The sequence below is a fragment of the Schistocerca americana genome, chromosome 1 (genome assembly GCF_021461395.2).
Source record: "Schistocerca americana isolate TAMUIC-IGC-003095 chromosome 1, iqSchAmer2.1, whole genome shotgun sequence".
Classification (NCBI taxonomy): domain Eukaryota; kingdom Metazoa; phylum Arthropoda; class Insecta; order Orthoptera; family Acrididae; genus Schistocerca; species Schistocerca americana.
In genome coordinates, this window is record NC_060119.1 from 1120205998 (window position 1) to 1120225425 (window position 19428).

The 19428-nt window shown below is 41.5% G+C and overlaps 1 protein-coding gene across 1 annotated transcript in view; it reads left to right on the forward strand.

Annotated features, from left to right (window-relative positions):
- The window catches only part of LOC124550990 (putative inorganic phosphate cotransporter), a 158831-nt gene that overhangs the window by 89487 nt on the left and 49916 nt on the right, over nt 1-19428 (forward strand). The window contains exon 4 of the mRNA XM_047125823.1: nt 18012-18099. Coding sequence (XP_046981779.1) covers nt 18012-18099 — 88 coding nt within the window. The remainder of the gene's footprint in view (nt 1-18011; nt 18100-19428) is intronic.

Below are 19428 nucleotides of genomic sequence, written 5' to 3' on the forward strand. Positions count from 1 at the left end.
ATCGTCTTTCTAATTACTTCATGATCGTAGATACGATCACACCCGGTTGTGAAGTTATTGTTATGACAAAACAATTTCCTAAGGGACCAGAAAGTTCTTAAGGGCGCAAAAACAACTGTAACATCACACAAAAGGGAAATTCAATATTAAAGCTGATGCAAAAAGACGATAAAACAGTTTTCTTTTTATCAAAGTAACACGCACATTGGACTGCTGATCTCCGTGTCTGTAATCTTATCAAAATGCATAATTAAAATGAAAATAATACTGAGGAGATGATAGGAATGAGCACTGCTAAATGATTCAGTATTCCCAGAACAAATATTTATTATAAACTAAAACATATATCGTACCTTAAGCTTAGTACTACAATGACGGTAGATTTTTATGTCCGTATCATGTCCACTGAGCGCTCTTTTATATAGCCATTGTCTTCTTTGAGTCGCTCGTGCGTCGTCACGGTAAGTTATAACAGTTCTTTACACTTCACTCAAACTTAAACATAACACATTTTTATACATTTAGTAAAAATTAGATCAGACTGCCACAAATCTGCGTCCGTCTTACTTCAGAAAAACAGTACAAGTCTTTTTAGCGCTCAAGGCTTCATTTGTTCTCCACCGAACAAAATAGTGAAGGATCGCATATCTATCCGTATTTTTCTGTTTGCCGCCCAAAGACGACGAATTACATTATTTAGAAAATTCCACCATCGCCATGCGACGCCTCATTATACATTAATCATTATTTACAAACAAGTATCTGCCTTCTGGCTGAAAGTATTAACTACTCGTATTTGCTGTTTTAATGTAGTCAAAAATAGCGAATATCACATTGCCTCCCATGAGGAGAGAGGGAATGCCTAAGGATTACCTCGATCCTCATGTCCTCATGAGATATTCGTGATTTTTGGTGTGACATTTACATAATGTTACTGGCGTACTATGTACTTAAATTGAAATTACATTTATAAACATATATCAGATATTTATTATTTTTCAAAATAAAGTTTTTCATTCTTTGTTCATTAGTCACTTCATTCCATAATACCAAGATTAACATTTATGTGCATATTTAAGTTTGGTCCATATTTGCTTATAACAATAAGTGAACGTTCATTTCGCTCTTCAGGGGATAGAATTCAGAAATTACTTTCTCTTGAGCTTAACAACTAATACATGAGTACAGTGAGTGCTTATTTTCACTAAACTAGAGTGGACAATGTTCGAGCATCTGTTGACTCATTGTGGTTCAATTAAAGTTTAATAACGTAGCACTACACTTCGTGATGCTTTCACTTTCTGAGTTAGCTGTCTACGGCGTTCATCATGCAGTACATCTGTCCTTTCCGCTGTGGTGCCAGGAATTCATGCGGCTTCCCGGGTTTTTATTTACAATATGAAACAGAAGAAGTGGAAAATTATTAGTATAACTTATAACCTATTGGATACATTTGTTAAGGATCGGGACTGGTCTGGAGTTTAGGGTCTTCCTATAGTGCACATTCATTTTCTTTGTCCATCAAGAGACAGGATTATAATTCATTTTAGCAGTGTTCAGGAGTGCCGGTATTAATGGCTTTAAGGTCTGAGTAATCTAACAATCTACTTCTCACTCATCTTATCTTCAACTCAAGAAAATCGCTTAATTTACATATGAAGATGTAGTCACACAAGTGTACAAATGTCTTTCCTCCAGTATGTACGATGGTAGTCATGGCGGTTAGCAGTTTAAAGTTTGGATTGTTTCGTCACCCACATGTCAGCCACTCACAGAGGCTGCACAGTGTTGCGTGAGCTCCAACACTCTGTATCCTTTCGCGCTCAGGCTGTAACAGAGCTGCTGGTCGTCGAGTGCTCCTTTTCTTTTTGTGTACTTCGTATCACACGAGTGCATCGATACAAACACCTCGCGCGCGTTTTCCATCGGAGGAGCCAGACACTGAAGCTGCCTCCATACTTCTCTGTCAACTGCCTCCCATGAGGCTCACAGGTAAGTGACGACGAATGTTTTAGCTGTCGCTGCACTTAGAACAACACTGAACTTTGCGTTGCACCTGTTGTCGTAGCCTTGACTTCTTTTTACACTTGCAGTACAACACTACCACTAATATACAGTGAACAGTTACTTTTATTATGCACGTCGCACTTTAGTGTGCATCTTCACACAGCATTCGTGCTTAGTTCCTTCGCCGATAGAGTTCATTTACAAAACAATTAATTTTGCAGGTTTCCTCCATTGGTACAGAAAGACTTAATTCTACTATTTACAAAAGATGACTTACGAGCTAATATTTACAATTAATGGTCACTCCTTCTATTAAGTCCAGTGAACAACTGCTTTATGAATGGACTCTTTATATCTCAAGGTTTACTTTCACTAGTGAACCTAAAAATATTCTTTCAAACTTTCTTTTAAGGGCTCATCTCCTCATTATGAAAACTACAGGTTTCGCAACACTCGTTGCATTTATTCTTTAGTGCACCCAAGATCATTTTCTACTGCCACGCAGCATATCTACCACTTAACGAGTACGCATTTAACGCTGAATCTTTTTTTTTTTTTTTTTTTTTTGCCAAATTTTTTTTATATTTGAGGGCAGACTGGATAACAATAGGTCTCCCTCTTCGCTTCATGTACTCAGCAATCGTTCTCTGTTAAAAAAAATAGGGTAACGCGCGTCTACTATTTTTCGCATGAATGGAATTACCGACAGTTCACTGGGTTTACGCAACCGGTCCACAACAAACATTACCAAAGCTAGCGAAGTTCATCACGCTACGTGTCTCATTTCTCATAAGCACTGCTTTGCCTCGAAGCACACGTGCCTTTTACAAGTCGACCCTTGGTCTGGGTTAATGAACCAGGATCAAAAGGAACGGGCACAAGTAAAATGGATTTCATAAGAGGAGTGTCTCAGGAGACATTTTTGCAATAAAATCTGCATGTAAATAAAATTATCATAATAAACATAGGCACATATATAAATTTCAACCTCTTTCATTACAGCTTGCTTTGCTACTTCTACGTCTTACTCTGGTTATAGTCAGTATTAAGTTTAAATATCACTGAATTGCTTGTTCTTTAGATTAGCCTTCAATTAGGGTATTGAATGGTCGCTAGATTACACTACAAATCTTCTGAAGATTTATTTATGATACAGGGGGCTTGCTGTGTGGTTATTTGGTACCTTGATTCTACTGAAATCAATTCGTCAGCTAACATTCCCCATATACTCTTTATATTGGGCTCCGATCACAGGGTAATAGTTTACTTTCATAGCAATTAATGGCCTCGTGGAGTACTTACGCTACATTATTGATGCTTCATGGTTTGCCTCTATTTGTACTGTATTTCACCTAACTTAGTTTACTACAGCTTATTGTCTCCTTGCGTGAACACATGCGGGTTACCACTTGTTTTTCCATTCAACAGCACGCTTTAACTGAACTTTAAGCTATTTCTTCTACTCCTGTCCACTGTCTGGAGTGTTTGAACATGTACCCCTTTTTTTTTAGGCAGGTAATTTGGGCTTTTACAACAGAACTTCAAGTACTTACATTACTAAAAGTAAATCTATAAATCTTCTTGTACCTTGAGAGAAGTGCTTATTTACGCATCCTTCCCCATTTCTCACCTTTACATATTTATATAGCTCCGGGCAATCGCCTCGCAAGCACTTTTTTTTTCCTTAATACTAACTTAAAATTAAATTGAAATTCTTGGTGCAACCCCTATTTCCTGCTTCAGCTTGTTGAAGAAATATCAGTTCAATGTGCATCACTATAAACAATTTTTCCATACTTAACATTTAATACTTAAAGTTTACATGTAGTAGCCGTTACCATGTAGTCAGTGCGCTGTCCAACACAATACTTATCATTAACAGTTCACACAAGGAAATTTCCAGTATGCAAGAGGTAAGAAACCAAAACAGATGCTATCTGCAGTTGAGGCTGCGTCTGTAAACTAACTCTCTGTTTCAATGGACCAATCGCTCCCGATATGGAGCAGCCCTGAATCGGCAATGATAAAACTTTTGAAACAGAAGACACCTGTCTGAAGAGACATGATGACATCACATTGATGTTTGCTCCTGTATCAACAATGGCTGTGACAGGAATGTTGGCAATAGAAATCTTAATCGAAGCCTGGACCTGTTCATCATAAACGTCATTAATGTCTTGAGCTTCTAGGTCAGGTGCAAGGTCATCTCGTAAGTCGGTCTCATGGTCGTACCGTATCGCATTAACATACTCAGAATCAGAGTATTCGTTAGTACCCCCACTGGAACCGGCAGCGACCTCTAGGAGGCTGAAAGGTGCTGCCTCTAATTTTCCGCAGGATGTTTAACCTGTTTGTCATTCATGGCCTTAAGTGTTTGTTCCGTTTCATATTGGTGCTGGTTATGTGGTACAAATGCCGGTGTAGAGGGGTAAAATCCACTGGGTGCATTCACTTGTGAATAAAATACTTGAGACGGCGGCTGTCGCCCGATCTTTTGGTTGCCGGCAGAACCATTTCCTTGTGAAGGAAAGTTCGCATTTGATACCGTTTGAAAATTGTTCCGCGGTCTTCTATTCTGTGAAAAGTTGTTCTGATGTGCTGGGTGGCCTCCGCCTTGCCCATGCCACTTGCTATTTTTCGACCTATAACTTCGATTGTACACTGGCCCATTTGAAAAATTACCAATCGTTTGTGGAGAATTTCCATACTGCTCAGGCGCAGAATTAAAGGGTGGGTTTCCGTACTGATGTTGTACCTGGTGGTTGTAAATTGGGTGGTATCTCTGCTGAGTACTGTAATTGGTTTTCTGCTTCCATTTAAAGTTATTGCCATTTGCGTTTTCATAACGGCTGGCAGGTTGGCAACAGCGGTCGCAGTAGCTCGCTCTCTCCTTCGGCGCGTTGTTGTCCGCGTGCGATGCATTCTGGTGGCTGCCAGGGAAGAATTTGCCGCTGCCAACCTTGGAGCGCACATCCTCGCTAATTAAATCTAAGGAATCCAGCTCAGAAAGGAATGCATCCGTGTCTTCTTCGGACACATTTACTAGTTTCTCTCTAATAGACACAGGGAGTTTGCTTTTGAGAATCATAATTACGTCCTTGGAAGAAATCGGAGAATCCCAGAATTTAATTTTTGCTAGATACTTCTCGAAGTATCGCCGGAGACTTCCACGCTTCTCATTGAAAATTTCCGCACCATACACCTCCTTCCTTAATCTTTGCTGTACCCCATTACTCCAAAATTTTGCCAAGAACATTTTCTCAAACTCTTCATAATTCCTACACGTGTCTACCATTTCCGTTCCCCATAATGCTGCATCACCAGAAATAAAGCCAGTGACGAACTGAATACGCTGTCTGTCTGTCCAGCTCCTGGGAAATATTCCGGAAAAATTCTTTAGGAATGGGGTGTATTTCTCGCTTCTGCGGATGAAAAACAGGAAAAGTGCGATGCTTAATCACACTTTCCTCTTGCATTAAACTCACGATTGTGGGCGGATCATTTATTTTCCCTACTCGGGACTCAACAGGACTGTCGTTTTGCATGTAATCAGGTGGTGAACGATAAGGAGTTGACTGACATTCGTCACCGTCTCTAAAGAGTTGTTCCCTATAGTTTGCGTATGCGTGTGCGGTTTTTCTACCCAGTTTCTCAGCATTCTGACTTCGTCCACTACTTGCTGCTTCCACTCGGGAAGATCCCGTGTAAGTGTCCTCCGAATCAGTCCCAATTCAGAAACCACTGTGTCTCCAGACTTACCAGGAGCAGCTAAGATTTCATAAGTTACATCCTTGACAGTCTCCCTAAGCTCCTCCCTGACCTTCTTTTCGATAAAAATATCTTTACCCTTTATCCATTCACCGTAGTGTTACGACAATGCCTCCGCGTGTGCTTTCACGGTGCTCTTAACCTGTTCTTCAATATTGATTGAGTCTATCTGCCTCGACAGATCCTCCACTACACCTTCAATGTCAGATACTGCATTTCTAACTGAGTTTATTTCTTTGGTAGCTGCCTGAATTTTTGTGTTTAATGTTCCAGATACTTCAGCTATTTCACTTTTCACCTGTTTCTGCATTTTCTGAATATGATCACTGATCTTAGTTTGCACCTCACCCAAATGGGTATTTAATTCAGCCGTAATTTCTTTATGCAGATCTGTTTTGATTGTGCCTAGCTGTGTTTTTAATGATTCGCTTACAGCATCTAATCGGACGTTAACAGCCTCAATTTGTGTTTTTACTGATTCGCTTACAGCATCGAATCGGGCGTTAACAGTCTCATTTTGTGTTTTTACTGATTCGCTTACAGCATCTAATCGGGCGTTAACAGTCTCATTTTGTGTTTTTATAGTCTCATTTACTGCGTCAAACTGTTGTTTCAGCATTTCCATTAACGCACCGATGTCATTTGTAGCTGCAGCGGGAAGAATTTGGACTTTAGGGTCACTTTCCCCTGTTACAGACATGGTTAGTTCAGTTTCCACACGGGAACCTACCGTTCGCGATCGTAAAGGGTATGGGATACTATTAACGTCTTCACTCCCGTCTCCTGTTGTCACCTGTCTCTGTTTACTATCTGCCATTTTCGTCAGTAAACCACGTGCTACGCAAGGCTTTCGTCGTTTGTCAGTGACGTGGTGAGTCCGCTAAGAGCACCGCTCTCGCGTGAGCAACAAATGAAATTCTATCTGGCGAGAAGACAAGATGGAACCTAAACGTTTCAGACAAATGAATGAAGATGCTCTTCACTGCAAATTGCACACACTATCCACCATGTTGAAAATGTAATACAGCTATACTAACAATGGGGAGAAATAATTTCTATTATCAGACTACGAAGAATTTTACTTTGAAAGATAAAATAAAGCAGATTTTCTATAGCGAGAAGGAGATAGAAAGGATGTGGATCGACTTGGAAAAGCAACGTTGCTACTGAAGCACTACACTGCGTATGCAAAATTCTGACTTACTTTTTGATGGCTTGGTTACCGCTATGTTGTCTCAGCAAATTCGCGTCTCTTTTCTTTTCCTTTCTCTCGATAATTAAACTGCGTTATCGACCAGCGTATTTTCTGTCATTCTCACAGAGAGATGATGTGTACATGAAACGACAGAACATATATTAACACAAAGCACATAGAAATTTTCCAAGAATTTGAAGTAATTTTTGGTCAAGTCCCTGTTCGGGCGCCAAGTGTGATTGATAAAACAGTAAGCTAAATCTCAATTTCCAACTTTCCATTGAATGGCACTTATGCAGTTTAGCAGGTACGGAAAAAATTTATCAATTTTTTTCAAAATTTGATCGATTATAGTTAAATTTCTGCTAAACTGCATAAGTGCCGGTGATTGTACTTTGTATTTTCATAAATAAAGTGATCTGTAGCGTAGCCCACTTGAGGTTAGGTTGGGAGTTTTTTTTTTGGAATGCGGCCGCGGCAGCGGCCGCCTATGATTTGAAAATACTGATTAGTTAGTGTATTACGCAATGTTGCGTCATCGGCAGCGCCGCGCTTATCGGGCAGAAGATATCGCCGACGGTCAAGGGAAAATGAAAATGGATGTTATATTCGAAATCAGCGCATCAGAATTCACTATATCGACAAAATATTGAAAAATAAAAAAATTTTAAAAAAATTTAAAACAATTTTTTTGATGTAAATAATTGACTGGGGCGAAAATAAATATCGTATTCGTAATCAGCGTATGAAATTTGACTATAATTGATCAAATTTTGAAAAAAATTGATAAATTTTTTCCGTACCTGCTAAACTGCATAAGTGCCCATTGAATAACGAACTTTAACTCAATAGTCGACATTATGTATTGCAAAGACATTAGCATTTCATACTTATTTTGACGACGCGCTGTTAAACAAAGGAACGTTGTCTCTGTACGAGTAATAAAATTAAATCTAAAAACATAATTAATAACGGCGAACTCCGCTTTAACAAACTGTATTGCGTGTCGTCATCGGGCAATTACTGCTCAACCCTGGAGACTTGTGTGGTGAAATTAGAAGTCGGGCATATAAAACAAACTTAAAAATCCATTCAAGCTACAGTGGAGTCGGCACAACACGACGTGGGCAGTTATAAACTACTCAATCTAAAATATCTCTGGGTGAGGGTGATGGTTTGCTCCATCCGTGGCGCAAAATAATAGTATTCTCCAGGGCCAATTCTACGACAGCTATTGGTGTATTAAGGCTCGATGGGTCGCGAAATGGAAGACCGATGAGCCTTTTCACAGTTACGTCGGGCAGTGTCTCTTGTATGCCCGTCGATCGCGTCGCATCCCTCTTTTCAGTTTCAAGTTCACAGTGAGCAGGTAAAGATGATTAGAAAATAGTGTCTCCCGCCATGTACGAGTAACTGCCGAGAAATTTCGCCAGATTTCATATAGCCCACAAAATGTAACTGTCATGCATTTCCTTCTTCATGACAAATCTAGGCTGCACACTGTAGGTGCAACGAAGACGCGCATGCAGCGTTTCGAGTGAGAAGAGTTTGATCATTCACCAGAGTTTCATCTCTGCTCAGATTAACCACTGGCTATGAGGATAGCATTCTGGCAAGGGCAACGGGGTGCTGACCAGCGTTGAAAATAGGCGGAAAACACAGCCGGCTGCCTTTTATGACGATGGTATTGGAAATTTGGTACAACTCTACAACACATATATAAGTCGTAGCGGCGACAATGTTGTTGAGAAATAACTGTTGCAAATAAAAGATTTTCGATTTTGACTGTGGTTTCCATTTCGCGACCAATTGGATCTTAACAAACGAAAAGCGCTCATAAAAGACTGCAGTCTGCATGTACGTCAACAGCTCTAAGTTCGCAAAATGAGTATCAAAGGGCAAGCAACAGTAGACTATAGCACGCAAATGCCTGACGTAGCGTTAAAACGTTTTGTGCTTGTTGCACCATGAGAATTCGTCACCTGACTTAAACTGGTAACATTCAAGGCCCAGTGCAGAGGCGAGTTATGGGACGGGTATTTGACGTCCATGTGGCCAGTTTGAAGTAATGCAGTAGACTGCATCAATGGTGTTCATGTAAGTCGTACGAGCAGATTCCTACAGCATACGACTACAATCAAGTGTGGATCGTACAAAGGCTCGATAAAAATCGAACAAGCCTCTTCTGTCTGCTTCTCATGTTTTCTGAGCTACAGATTTTAAAATATTTGAGGGAAACGCAGTAGGTCATCAGCTGGATTAGACCTCATAATCTAGACAATTATTTGTTGTTGATGATGGTGGTGATGTTTGGCTTGTAGGGCACTCAACTGCGCGGTCATAAGCGCCAGTACAAAGTCCCAGTTTTGTTCAGCCCAATTTTTTTCACAGCCCAGTCTAGCCCCTGTCACGAATGATGATGATAAAATGACGAGGACAACACAAGCAGCCAGTCCCCGGGCAGAGAAAATTCCCAACCCGGTCGGGAATCGAACCCGGGACCCCGTGATCCAGAGGTAGCAACGATAACGACTTTTTTCTTTTTTTTCTTTTTTTTTCATTTTGTTCGTTGTATTTTGGTCGAAGTGGACGTCACATGACATGCATTGAAGTTCGTTGTTGATCTTTTCACTCAGTTTTTTTATTACAGAGACACGCCAGGTCTCTGAGCGAACTCGCTCAGCTACCGTGCTGGCTAGGCGTTTATACCTAGTTCTCAATCAGTGTTATTTATTCACATTCTCTCTGTACACGTTCAAATCATTTTGAATTATTTAATTGTATGTTATTACTATTTACCATATTAAAGCTTTCCTCATTTCTTATGCAGCTCTTCTTTAAAAAACTGCTATATATGTAGAAACTCTCGTCCAACGTAAGAGACTGACTGAAGGCCCTTATCTGCTCAGGTTAAAATAAATAAATATACAACATGATTTCCTCTGCAATCATTACATACAGGCATTTTTTCGTCCACATGCAGGCCTGTGATACTGCTTTTAAGCGTAATTTTTAATTTTTCGTCCGTCTTCCAGTCTTGGAGACAACTATTGACAACAGTGAGAAGTCGGAAGAATGGGCACTGAAATCGGGTTTGCTGTTTCCGGCTGAAGAAGTGCATGTGGTTGTTTCTGGTCATTCCCATCATGCCTTTAATCTTCTAGTACTTAGAATGAAGGTACCTAAAAGCAATAAAGTTTTCGGCCTCATTCTCGATAAGAAATACAACTATTTTTAGATGACGTACTCTTGGTATGAACTCTTTGGACATGGGGATCAGAGTGAACTTATCTACTGTAGTTTTCTGGATTTCTTGTACAGTTCTGCATAGGCCAGTTTACATCGTCTGATCAAAAAGACCCAGACATCTGTTGGTGGACATATATGGGGAGTCTCCAAGAGTCGTCCTTATGACGACGTGAACTGTGGTGAGGACACTTCGAATGTATATGGAGGAGTGGTAGCCCATACTTCCTCAGGAACTGAAACCAGAGAGGACACTGTTGTCTGTAGTGAAGCTGACGTTCTAACTTGTTGCAAAGATATTCCACTGGGTTCAGATCGGCACTCAGGACAGGCAAGTCCATTTCATGAATGTTATTGTCCACAATCCATGCCTCACAGATGCTGCTCTATGACTTGACAAATTGTCATACTGCTACAATCAATCATCATCTCCAAACTGTTCCTCTACTGTACCTAGTACAGAGTGTTTAAAATGTGTTCACATCATTCCGCGTTTAGCGTTTTCTTAATGAGGGGAGCAGCCCGTAACCTCGAGAAACTAACCAGAAACTGTAGCAACACTTCCTCTGCACTTCACTGTCGGCACTACTCATAATGGCAGCTAACGTTCTGCAAGCATTCGTCAAACAATAACCCTTCCATCGTATTGCCATGTGATGTAGTGTGATTCTTCATTCCAAGTCACTCGTTTCCATCATCCACTGTCCAGTGGCGTCTCTCTTTACGCCACCTAAAGCGTCGCTTAGTGGCTATTACATAAATTTATGGCTTATGAGGAACTGGTAATTTTTGAGAACATCTCTCGTGGAGAAACGTTGACGTTCGTGGAGTCACAATATCTGGTCCGATCACCGCCACCGCCTACCATCGCGGTACAGATGGTCTGAAGATGGTCACAATTTGACTGGAACCAGTAACCATTGCAAATACGAATAGATACACCCATGTTCCGGGAAAACATGACTCCCTGAAGGACTTGAGACGTTCATATTCACAGGACATGAACATTAGTATGTTCTGTAGAATTGATTAGTATTTCAGTCACGTCAGTTCAGAATGTGCCCTGGTGCCTAGTAGGCACACGGTCCGCGAGCGGCCCCGATAACTTGTTGCATGCGTGATGGCATCGATGCGTATAACGCGCGAATGGCGTCCAGTGGTATAGCAATCCATGCGGCATTCACCTGGTTCCAAAGTTCATCTGTGGTGGTTGGCACTGGGTCACAGCATTTCACCCGTCTTTTAGCCATATCCTACACATTTTCGATTGGCGACAAGTCTGGTGATCTGGCGGGCGAGGGGAAGAGGCTGAGAGCCTGTGGCACCAAGAAGACAAGTGTTGGTGCAGCAACATGTGGTCGTGCGCTGTCTTGCTGAAAAATGGCGTCTGGGGTGTTGTGCAGAGAGGCTATGGCTACGGGTTGCAGATGTCATTTACTTAGGTCACAATGGTCACAGTGTCCTGGACATGCACCCACTGTGATTTGTTGGTTGTACCCAATAGCACTCCACGCCATAAGACGCTGTATGTTATGTGCGATTGCTGTCACTGTGATGCCGCTCCCTCGGTCTGTTGCGAACCAAAATGCGGTCATCATTTTCAAACAAACCGAATCCGGATTCGTCCGAAAACATCATCGGATGCCATTCCTATTCTCAGTGACGTCGTTCCATGCGCCATTGCCGTCTACCATATTTTTGCACATTCGTCAAAGGTAGGCGGAGAAGTGGACGACGCGCACGTAACCCACGCCGTAATAAACGACGACGAACTGTCACCCCTGATAGTGTACTGTGTATTACACTGTTACATAGATCTGAGGAGGACGCAGATCTGTCAGGAAATGCCATTCGGATAAATGTGTGTGAAATCGTATGAGACTTAACTGCTAAGGTCATCAGTCGCTAAGATTACACGCCACTTAACCTAAATTATCCTAAGGACAAACACACACACCCATGCCCGAGGGAGGACTCGAACCTCCGCCGGGACCAGCCGCACTATTCGGATAAGATGTCAATCTTCTCGGGGGGTGGTCTGGTTGGTGTGACCTGACCCCTCTCATCGTATTCTGTGATCCTCCGCGAACCCGTTGCACTGCTGAAACACTTCGTCCCACAAGAGCACCAATTTTCCGGATGGATGCATCACATTATCTCACGCCAGTAATAAGCCCTCTTTCAAACTCACTAGTTTGACGCTACGATTCGCATATACGTCTGCGAGGCATCCTACACGTATGCTGAAGACACACTGATCCATTGCCTTCGGTTTATAGCGACAACGAGAGCTTCAGGCACATTTTACCAGTTGGTGGTGTTGCGCCGCAATATCGATGTTGACCTCGAACCCAGGGGCCGACATCATTCAAATGCCAATCATCTCTGCAGAACATACTAAAGTACATGTCCCGTGAATATGAACGTCGTGTCTCTAGTCGTTCAAGATGTTCTATTTTTTGTGGACATGAGTGTATTTTACTGTGGTCAAGACTGTTTTAATCCATTTTCAATTATGAACAGCTACTGAACTATTGTATCCCGTTGGTTTTAATACCAGCTGGACTGCTCGTAGCACTTTGGAACTCAAGATGATTCCTTTCGCTGATTTCATGCTCTATTTTACAACCGCTCTTCGCAACATTCGACGGCCCTCTCCACCAGCTCACGAGGTCTGTCTGCCTGGCCTTGGTTTGGATGTGGTTGTGTCTTTCGCGTTTCACTTCACAATCACAACACCAACAGGAGAATTGGGCAGCATTAGAAGGGCTGAGATGTCCTTGATGGGTTTGTTACTCAGGTGACGTCCAATGACTAGTCCACGTCCGATGTGTTGAGCTCTCCTGACCGACTCATTCTGCTGTGACCGCTTTCATATTGATGACACAGTACTCCCAGCCTCCTTTCATACTGTCAAGTGCGCTTCTCGGTACGACAAGTGGTCAGTTCCACGTTGCTTAGGGCTATCTGGATACTTTTGATCAGATCATGTCTGTAGCTATTGAATGCAGTTCTTTATGAGGAAGGCAGGCTGCCCGCGGAGCGCTTAGCATGAATAGCCATTAATAGTCTCTGAGCCGAAACAGGGTTCGCGTCAGTTCGAAACCATTTAGTACCCGGCATACATACAAAATATGTTCCCTAGCCTCAGGCACTTGTACACAGCCTCGCCCATCTGTACAGCGACGGTATAGCATCCGTGAGAACTGAAATTCTTTGAAAAATGGATATTGATGATATTACTGTTCTACCCCGGGGTTAGAACAAGTCTTCGCTTAGCTTCTTACCAGAAAATCCCCGAACTTCCATGCATAAAATAACTTCAGACGTCTGACTGGTTTACAAATGAGTTGTTGTTGTTGTGGTCTTCAGTCCTGAAACTGGTTTGATGCAGCTCTCCATGCTACTCAATCCTGTGCAAGCTTCTTCGTCTCCCAGTACCTACTGCAACCTACATCCTTCTGAATCTGCTTAGTGTATTCATCTCTTGGTCTCCCTCTACCACTGTTACCCTCCACACTGCCCTCCAATGATAAATTTGTGATCCTTTGATGCCTCATAACATGTCCTACCAACCGGTCTCTTCTTCTAGTCAAGTTGTGTCACAAACTACTCTTCTCCCCAATTCTATTCAATACCTCCTCATTAGTTATGTGATCTACCCATCTAATCTTCAGCATTCTTCTGTAGCACCACATTTCTAAAGCTTTTATTCTCTTCTTGTCCAAACTATTTATCGTCCATGTTTCACTTCCATACATGGCTACACTCCATACAAATACTTTCAGAAACGACTTCCTGACTCTTAAATCTATACTCGATGTTAACAAATTTCTCTTCTTCATAAACGCTTTCCTTGTCATTGCCAGTCTACATTTTATATCCTCTCTACTTCGACCATCATCAGTTGTTTTGTTCCCCAAATAGCAAAACTCATCTACCACTTTAAGTGTCTCATTTCCTAATCTAATTCCCTCATCATCACCCGACTTAATTCGACTACATTCCATTATCCTGGTTTTGCTTTTGTTGAAGTTCATCTTATATCCTCCTTTCAAGACACTGTCAATTCCATTCAGCTGCTCTTCCAAGTCCTCTGTTGTCTCTGACAGAATTATAATGTTATCGGCGAACCTCAAACCATTTATTTCTTCTCCATGTATTTTAATACCTACTCCGAATCTTTCTTTTGTTTGATTTACTGCTTGTTCAATATACAGATTGAATAACATCGGGGATAGGATACAACCCTGTCTCACTCCCTTCCCAACGACTACTTCCCCTTCAGGTCCCCTGCCACCTTCAGAATTTGAAATAGAGTATTCGAGTCAACATTGTCAAAAGCTTTCTCTCAGTCAACAAATGCTAGACACGTAGGTTTGTCTTTCCGCAATCTATCTTCTAAGATAAGTCGTAGGGTCAGTATTGCTTCACGTGTTCCAATATTTCCACGGAATCCAAACTGATCTTCCCCGAGGTCCGCTTCTGCAAGTTTCTCCCTTCGTCTGTAAAGAATTCGCGTTAGTATTTTACAACTGTGACTTATTAACCTGATAGTTCGGTAATTTTCACATCTGTCAACACCTGCTTTCTTTGGAATTGGAATTATTATATTCTTCTTGAAGTCTGAAGGTATTTCGCCTGTCTCATACATCTTACTCACCACATGGTAGAGTTTTGTTAGGAATGGCTCCCCCGAGGCTGTCAGTAGTTCTAATGGTGCCTTGTTTCGACTCAGGTCTTTTAGTGCTCTGTCAAACTCTTCACGCAGTATCATATCTCCCATTTCATCTCCGTCTACATCCTCTTCCATTTCCATAATATTATCCTCAAGTACATCGCCCTTGTATAGACTCTCTATAAGGTCCTTCCACCTTTCTGTTTTCCCTACTTTGCTTAGAGCTTGGTTTTCATCTGAGCTCTTGATTTTCATACAAGTGGTTCTCTTTTCTCCATATGTCTCTTTAATTTTCCTGTAGGCAGTATCTATCTTACCCCTAGTGAGATAAGCCTCTGCCGGCCGTGGTGGCCGAGCGGTTCTGAGCGCTTCAGTCTGAAACCGCGCGACCGCTACGGTCGCAGGTTCGAATCCTGCCTCGGGCATAGCTGTGTGTGATGTTTTTAGGTTAGTTAGGTTTACGTAGTTCTACGTTCTAGGGGACTGATGACCTCAGATGTTAAGTCCCATAGTGCTGAGTGCCATTTGAACCATTTTTGTCCTCTAGCCATCTCTGCTTAGCCATTTTGCACTTCCTGTCGATCTCATTTTTGAGACGTTTGCATTTCCTTTTGCCTGCTTCATTTACTGCATATTTATATTTTCTCCTTTCATCAATTAAAATCATTATTTCCTCTGTTACCCAAGGATTTCTTCTAGCCCTCGTGTTTTTACCTAGTTGATCTTCTGCTGGCTTCACTACTTCATCCCTCAAAGCCACCCATTCTTCTTCTACTGTTTTTCTTTCCCCCATTCCTGTCAATTGTTCCCTTATGCTCTCCCTGAAACTCTGTACAACCTCTGGTTTAGTCAGTTTATCCAGGTCCTATCTCCTTAAATTCCCACATTTTTGTAGTTTCTTCACTTTTAATCTACAGTTCATAACTAATAGATTGTGGTCAGAGCCCACATCTGCCCCTGGAAATGTCTTACAGTTTAAAACCTGGTTCCTAAATCTCTGCGTTACCATTATATAATCTATCTGATACCTTCTAGTATCAAGTACAAATGAGTTAATGTGTTAAATATCTGACTTTATGCAAGTAAGCGAGAAAAGTTTAAAGAATGTTTGAGATTAAAGTTTGTTGAAAGTCGCTAAGTGTTACCATTATGGAATAAAGGATGAATATAGTCTGGGTGATTTGCCCTTTTTTTTCAGCAAAATCTAATTTTTCACGCATTTTAAGGTTTATGACGTAATACCTTCTGAACCACGTGTACCATCATATAATTTTGCTGTACATTCAGCAGTATACGTAGATACTGACGGCAAACAGTGTTGCGAATAGAGTAGGCAAAAAAGAAGTAATATATTAAAACATCATGCCTGATGCTGACGTTTGACTGCAAGAACAGCGAAAACGTAGTAAGAGGTTAACGTTTTTGATTTCATCATTTTGTAGGAGAAATAGTCTAGAAAGGGTTTGAAATTACGTGTGAAGTTTGTTGGGAGTCGCACTGTGCACTCATTCTCAAATACTGCACTGGATGAATACATCCGGGAAATGCGCGCCGTCAAGTTACGCTGCTTCGAGACAAACACACATTTTCTGTAATACTTCTCGTATATAACACAGGATTATACCTCTTACTGAGCAGATTATGGCAGAAATTTAAATTTTTAACTTCGGCCAACAATTACGCGAAATATATCGAAATCAAATTTTTGTTACCGTGAAATTCGGTACATAGGCAATCTGCAACCGGGATTGGGTTTCACGACAGCGGTTTGGTAATACAGATAGCGCTACAGGTTTGTTAAATTTGACGAATTTTAGCAGGAAAGCACATCAATTATTATTTTTAGAGCTTTGTGTTTTTAATATTTGAGACGTTAACTACGTTTTTATTACCATTCATACAGACTGTTCACTACAAGGAAACACTATTGGCTGCTCAGTGGTTCTCACTAATCGTGTGCTGAGAATTATTCTGGCAGAACTCTCATAGTATACGACGTAGCGTTGGCACGGAGGCGGTCATTATTTTTCAAGATTCCTCAACGAACTCATGCTATGCAAGTACCAGGCAGCATTGGACTCTCGATCTAAACACAAACTGTGTTTCCAGAATGAGATTTTCACTCTGCAGCGGAGTGTGCGCTGATATGAAACTTCCTGGCAGATTAAAACTGTGTGCCGGACCGGGACTCGAACTCGGAACCTTTGCCTTTCGCGGGCAAGTGCTCTTCCAGCTGAGCTACCCAAGCACAACTCACACCCCGCCCTCACAGCTTTACTTCTGCCACTTCTTTCAGGAGTGCTAGTTCTGCAGGTTCGCATGAGAGCTTCTGTAAAGTTTGGAAGGTAGGAGACGATGTACTGGCAGAAGTAAAGCTGTGAGGACGGGGCGTGAGTTGTGCTTGGGTAGCTCAGTTGGCAGAGCACTTGCCCGCGAAAGGCAAAGGTTCCGAGTTCGAGTCCCGGTCCGGCACACAGTTTTGATCTGCCAGGAAGTTTCATATTAACGCACATTCCGCTGCAGAGTGAAAATCTCATTCTTGAAACATCCCCCACGCTGTGGCTAAGCCATGTCTCCGCAATATCCTTTCTTTCAGGAGTGCTAGTTCTGCAGGTTCGCAGGAGAGCTTCTGTAAAGTTTGGAAGGTAGGAGACAATGTACTGGCAGAAGTAAAGCTGTGAGGACGGGTCGCGAGTCGTGCTTGGGTAGCTCAGTTGGCAGAGCACTTGCCCGCGAGAGGCAAAGGTCCCGAGTTCGAGTCTCGGTCCGGCACACAGTTTGAATCTGCCAGGAAGTTTTACAAACTGTGTTGTGACAGTGAGTATAGTTTAGCCTATTTCTGATCTATTTGAGTGCTATGAAAGCTTTTTTCTAGTTCTTTATTCACATAAATGTGAATCATAGTTAATCTACGTTAGTACATTTAAAAATATTATACTGCAAGTATATTTTCCTATGTACTGTATCAAAGTAAACTGACAGCTTACCTTTCAGTAATGTGTAACTCTTTTTGATTGGTGTATATTGACTATGCTGCATAACATATCACTAATGTTGCTTTTGAGAGTTGAACTTGATAAAAATATGTCCCTAGGGTAACCCTTTCTGCTCTTTCAGGGCTTCATATTTCCCTGTACACACTCGCTGCTGGCGAAGTGGATACCACCCAAGGAAAATGCTGTGCTGGGGACCATCGTTTACTCAGGTGAAGTGTGTTCTGCACGGTAATTTTTGCTTCTAACTCATTTATTGGTAAATAAGAAAAGCATCTGTTCCTTTCTCGAACAGCTCGGTGTTATTTCAGTATCTAGTGTTACCTGAATCGTCTCAGTTTGGTGACAATAATGTCTTTGACAGATACTAGCAAATATAAATACAGAAAAAACAGTCTTGTCTGCAGAAGGTAGGTTTGTTTAGTCTTCACATGTGATGCGTTTCGCCTGTTTTAGGCATCATCAGACAATCTGGAGAAATTACGAACTGGTTTAAATATAAAAGAATTTGCTAATAAAGAAATTAATAAATGAGTAAATTAAAAATAACAAAAGGAAAAAATGAAATGATTGTATGGCATTGTTGGCCGGGAGGTCGCAATGGGCTCTTGTTTCAGTCGGCGCCACATTGGGCGACTTGCGGCCGATGACGAACATAACACAACACCTAGTCGACGAGCGGAGAAAATCTCCGAGTGGACCGGGAATCGAAACCGGGCCCAGTGCATGGGAGGCAATCACGTTACCACACAGCTGAGCAGGCGGACATAACAAAAGAAAGACATACATCGACTGGCCTATAGAGTACAGGGCCACATTTGTGTTTCTGGGGGTGCTGGGGGGTATAAATTTCAACGCATGAAATATTACATCATAACTGAACTCACCGATAGAAACCCTTGATAATCGTGACCGAGGCGTCGAACGTGAATAAAAGCCCTATAGAACCGAAATGAAACAGCCAGATAGCCACTGTTAATGCTTCATTACATCGCCTAGAAGCAAGACGATAAAAAAGTAATGACAGTAGGCAAAATAAAGCTACTAAGATGTGCAAGGGGTACCTAACTTAGGAAAAACAAACAAATTCAGTGAGCAGAAAAAACTCACAGTGCAAAATACGCCCATATTTTTTTATTTTTTATTTATTCATTTATTAATGTCTTTAATAGTAATTTATACTTATATCAGTTTGTAATTTGGCCAGACTGTCTGATAATGCCTAGAACACGCGAAACGCATCATGTATGAAAATTAAATAAACCCAGGTTGTGCAACGAAGACTTTTTTCTGTACTTGAAGACGTATTACGGTTGCAGTATCAGTGCCACCGTGGCAATTATGGAATGGATTGATTTTGATATTAGCAAAATTCGTTTATTTAATGTACCACGCAAGTCTCAGAGAAATTAATGCCTTCCATACCATAAATTCTTCTTCTTTGAAAAGTAATACATTTAGTTGTTTGCTAGGTATTTTGTTCGTGGCTTATCCGCAGCATTCCTTCATTTACTCATAGCATTTTTTGGATCCCACCATGA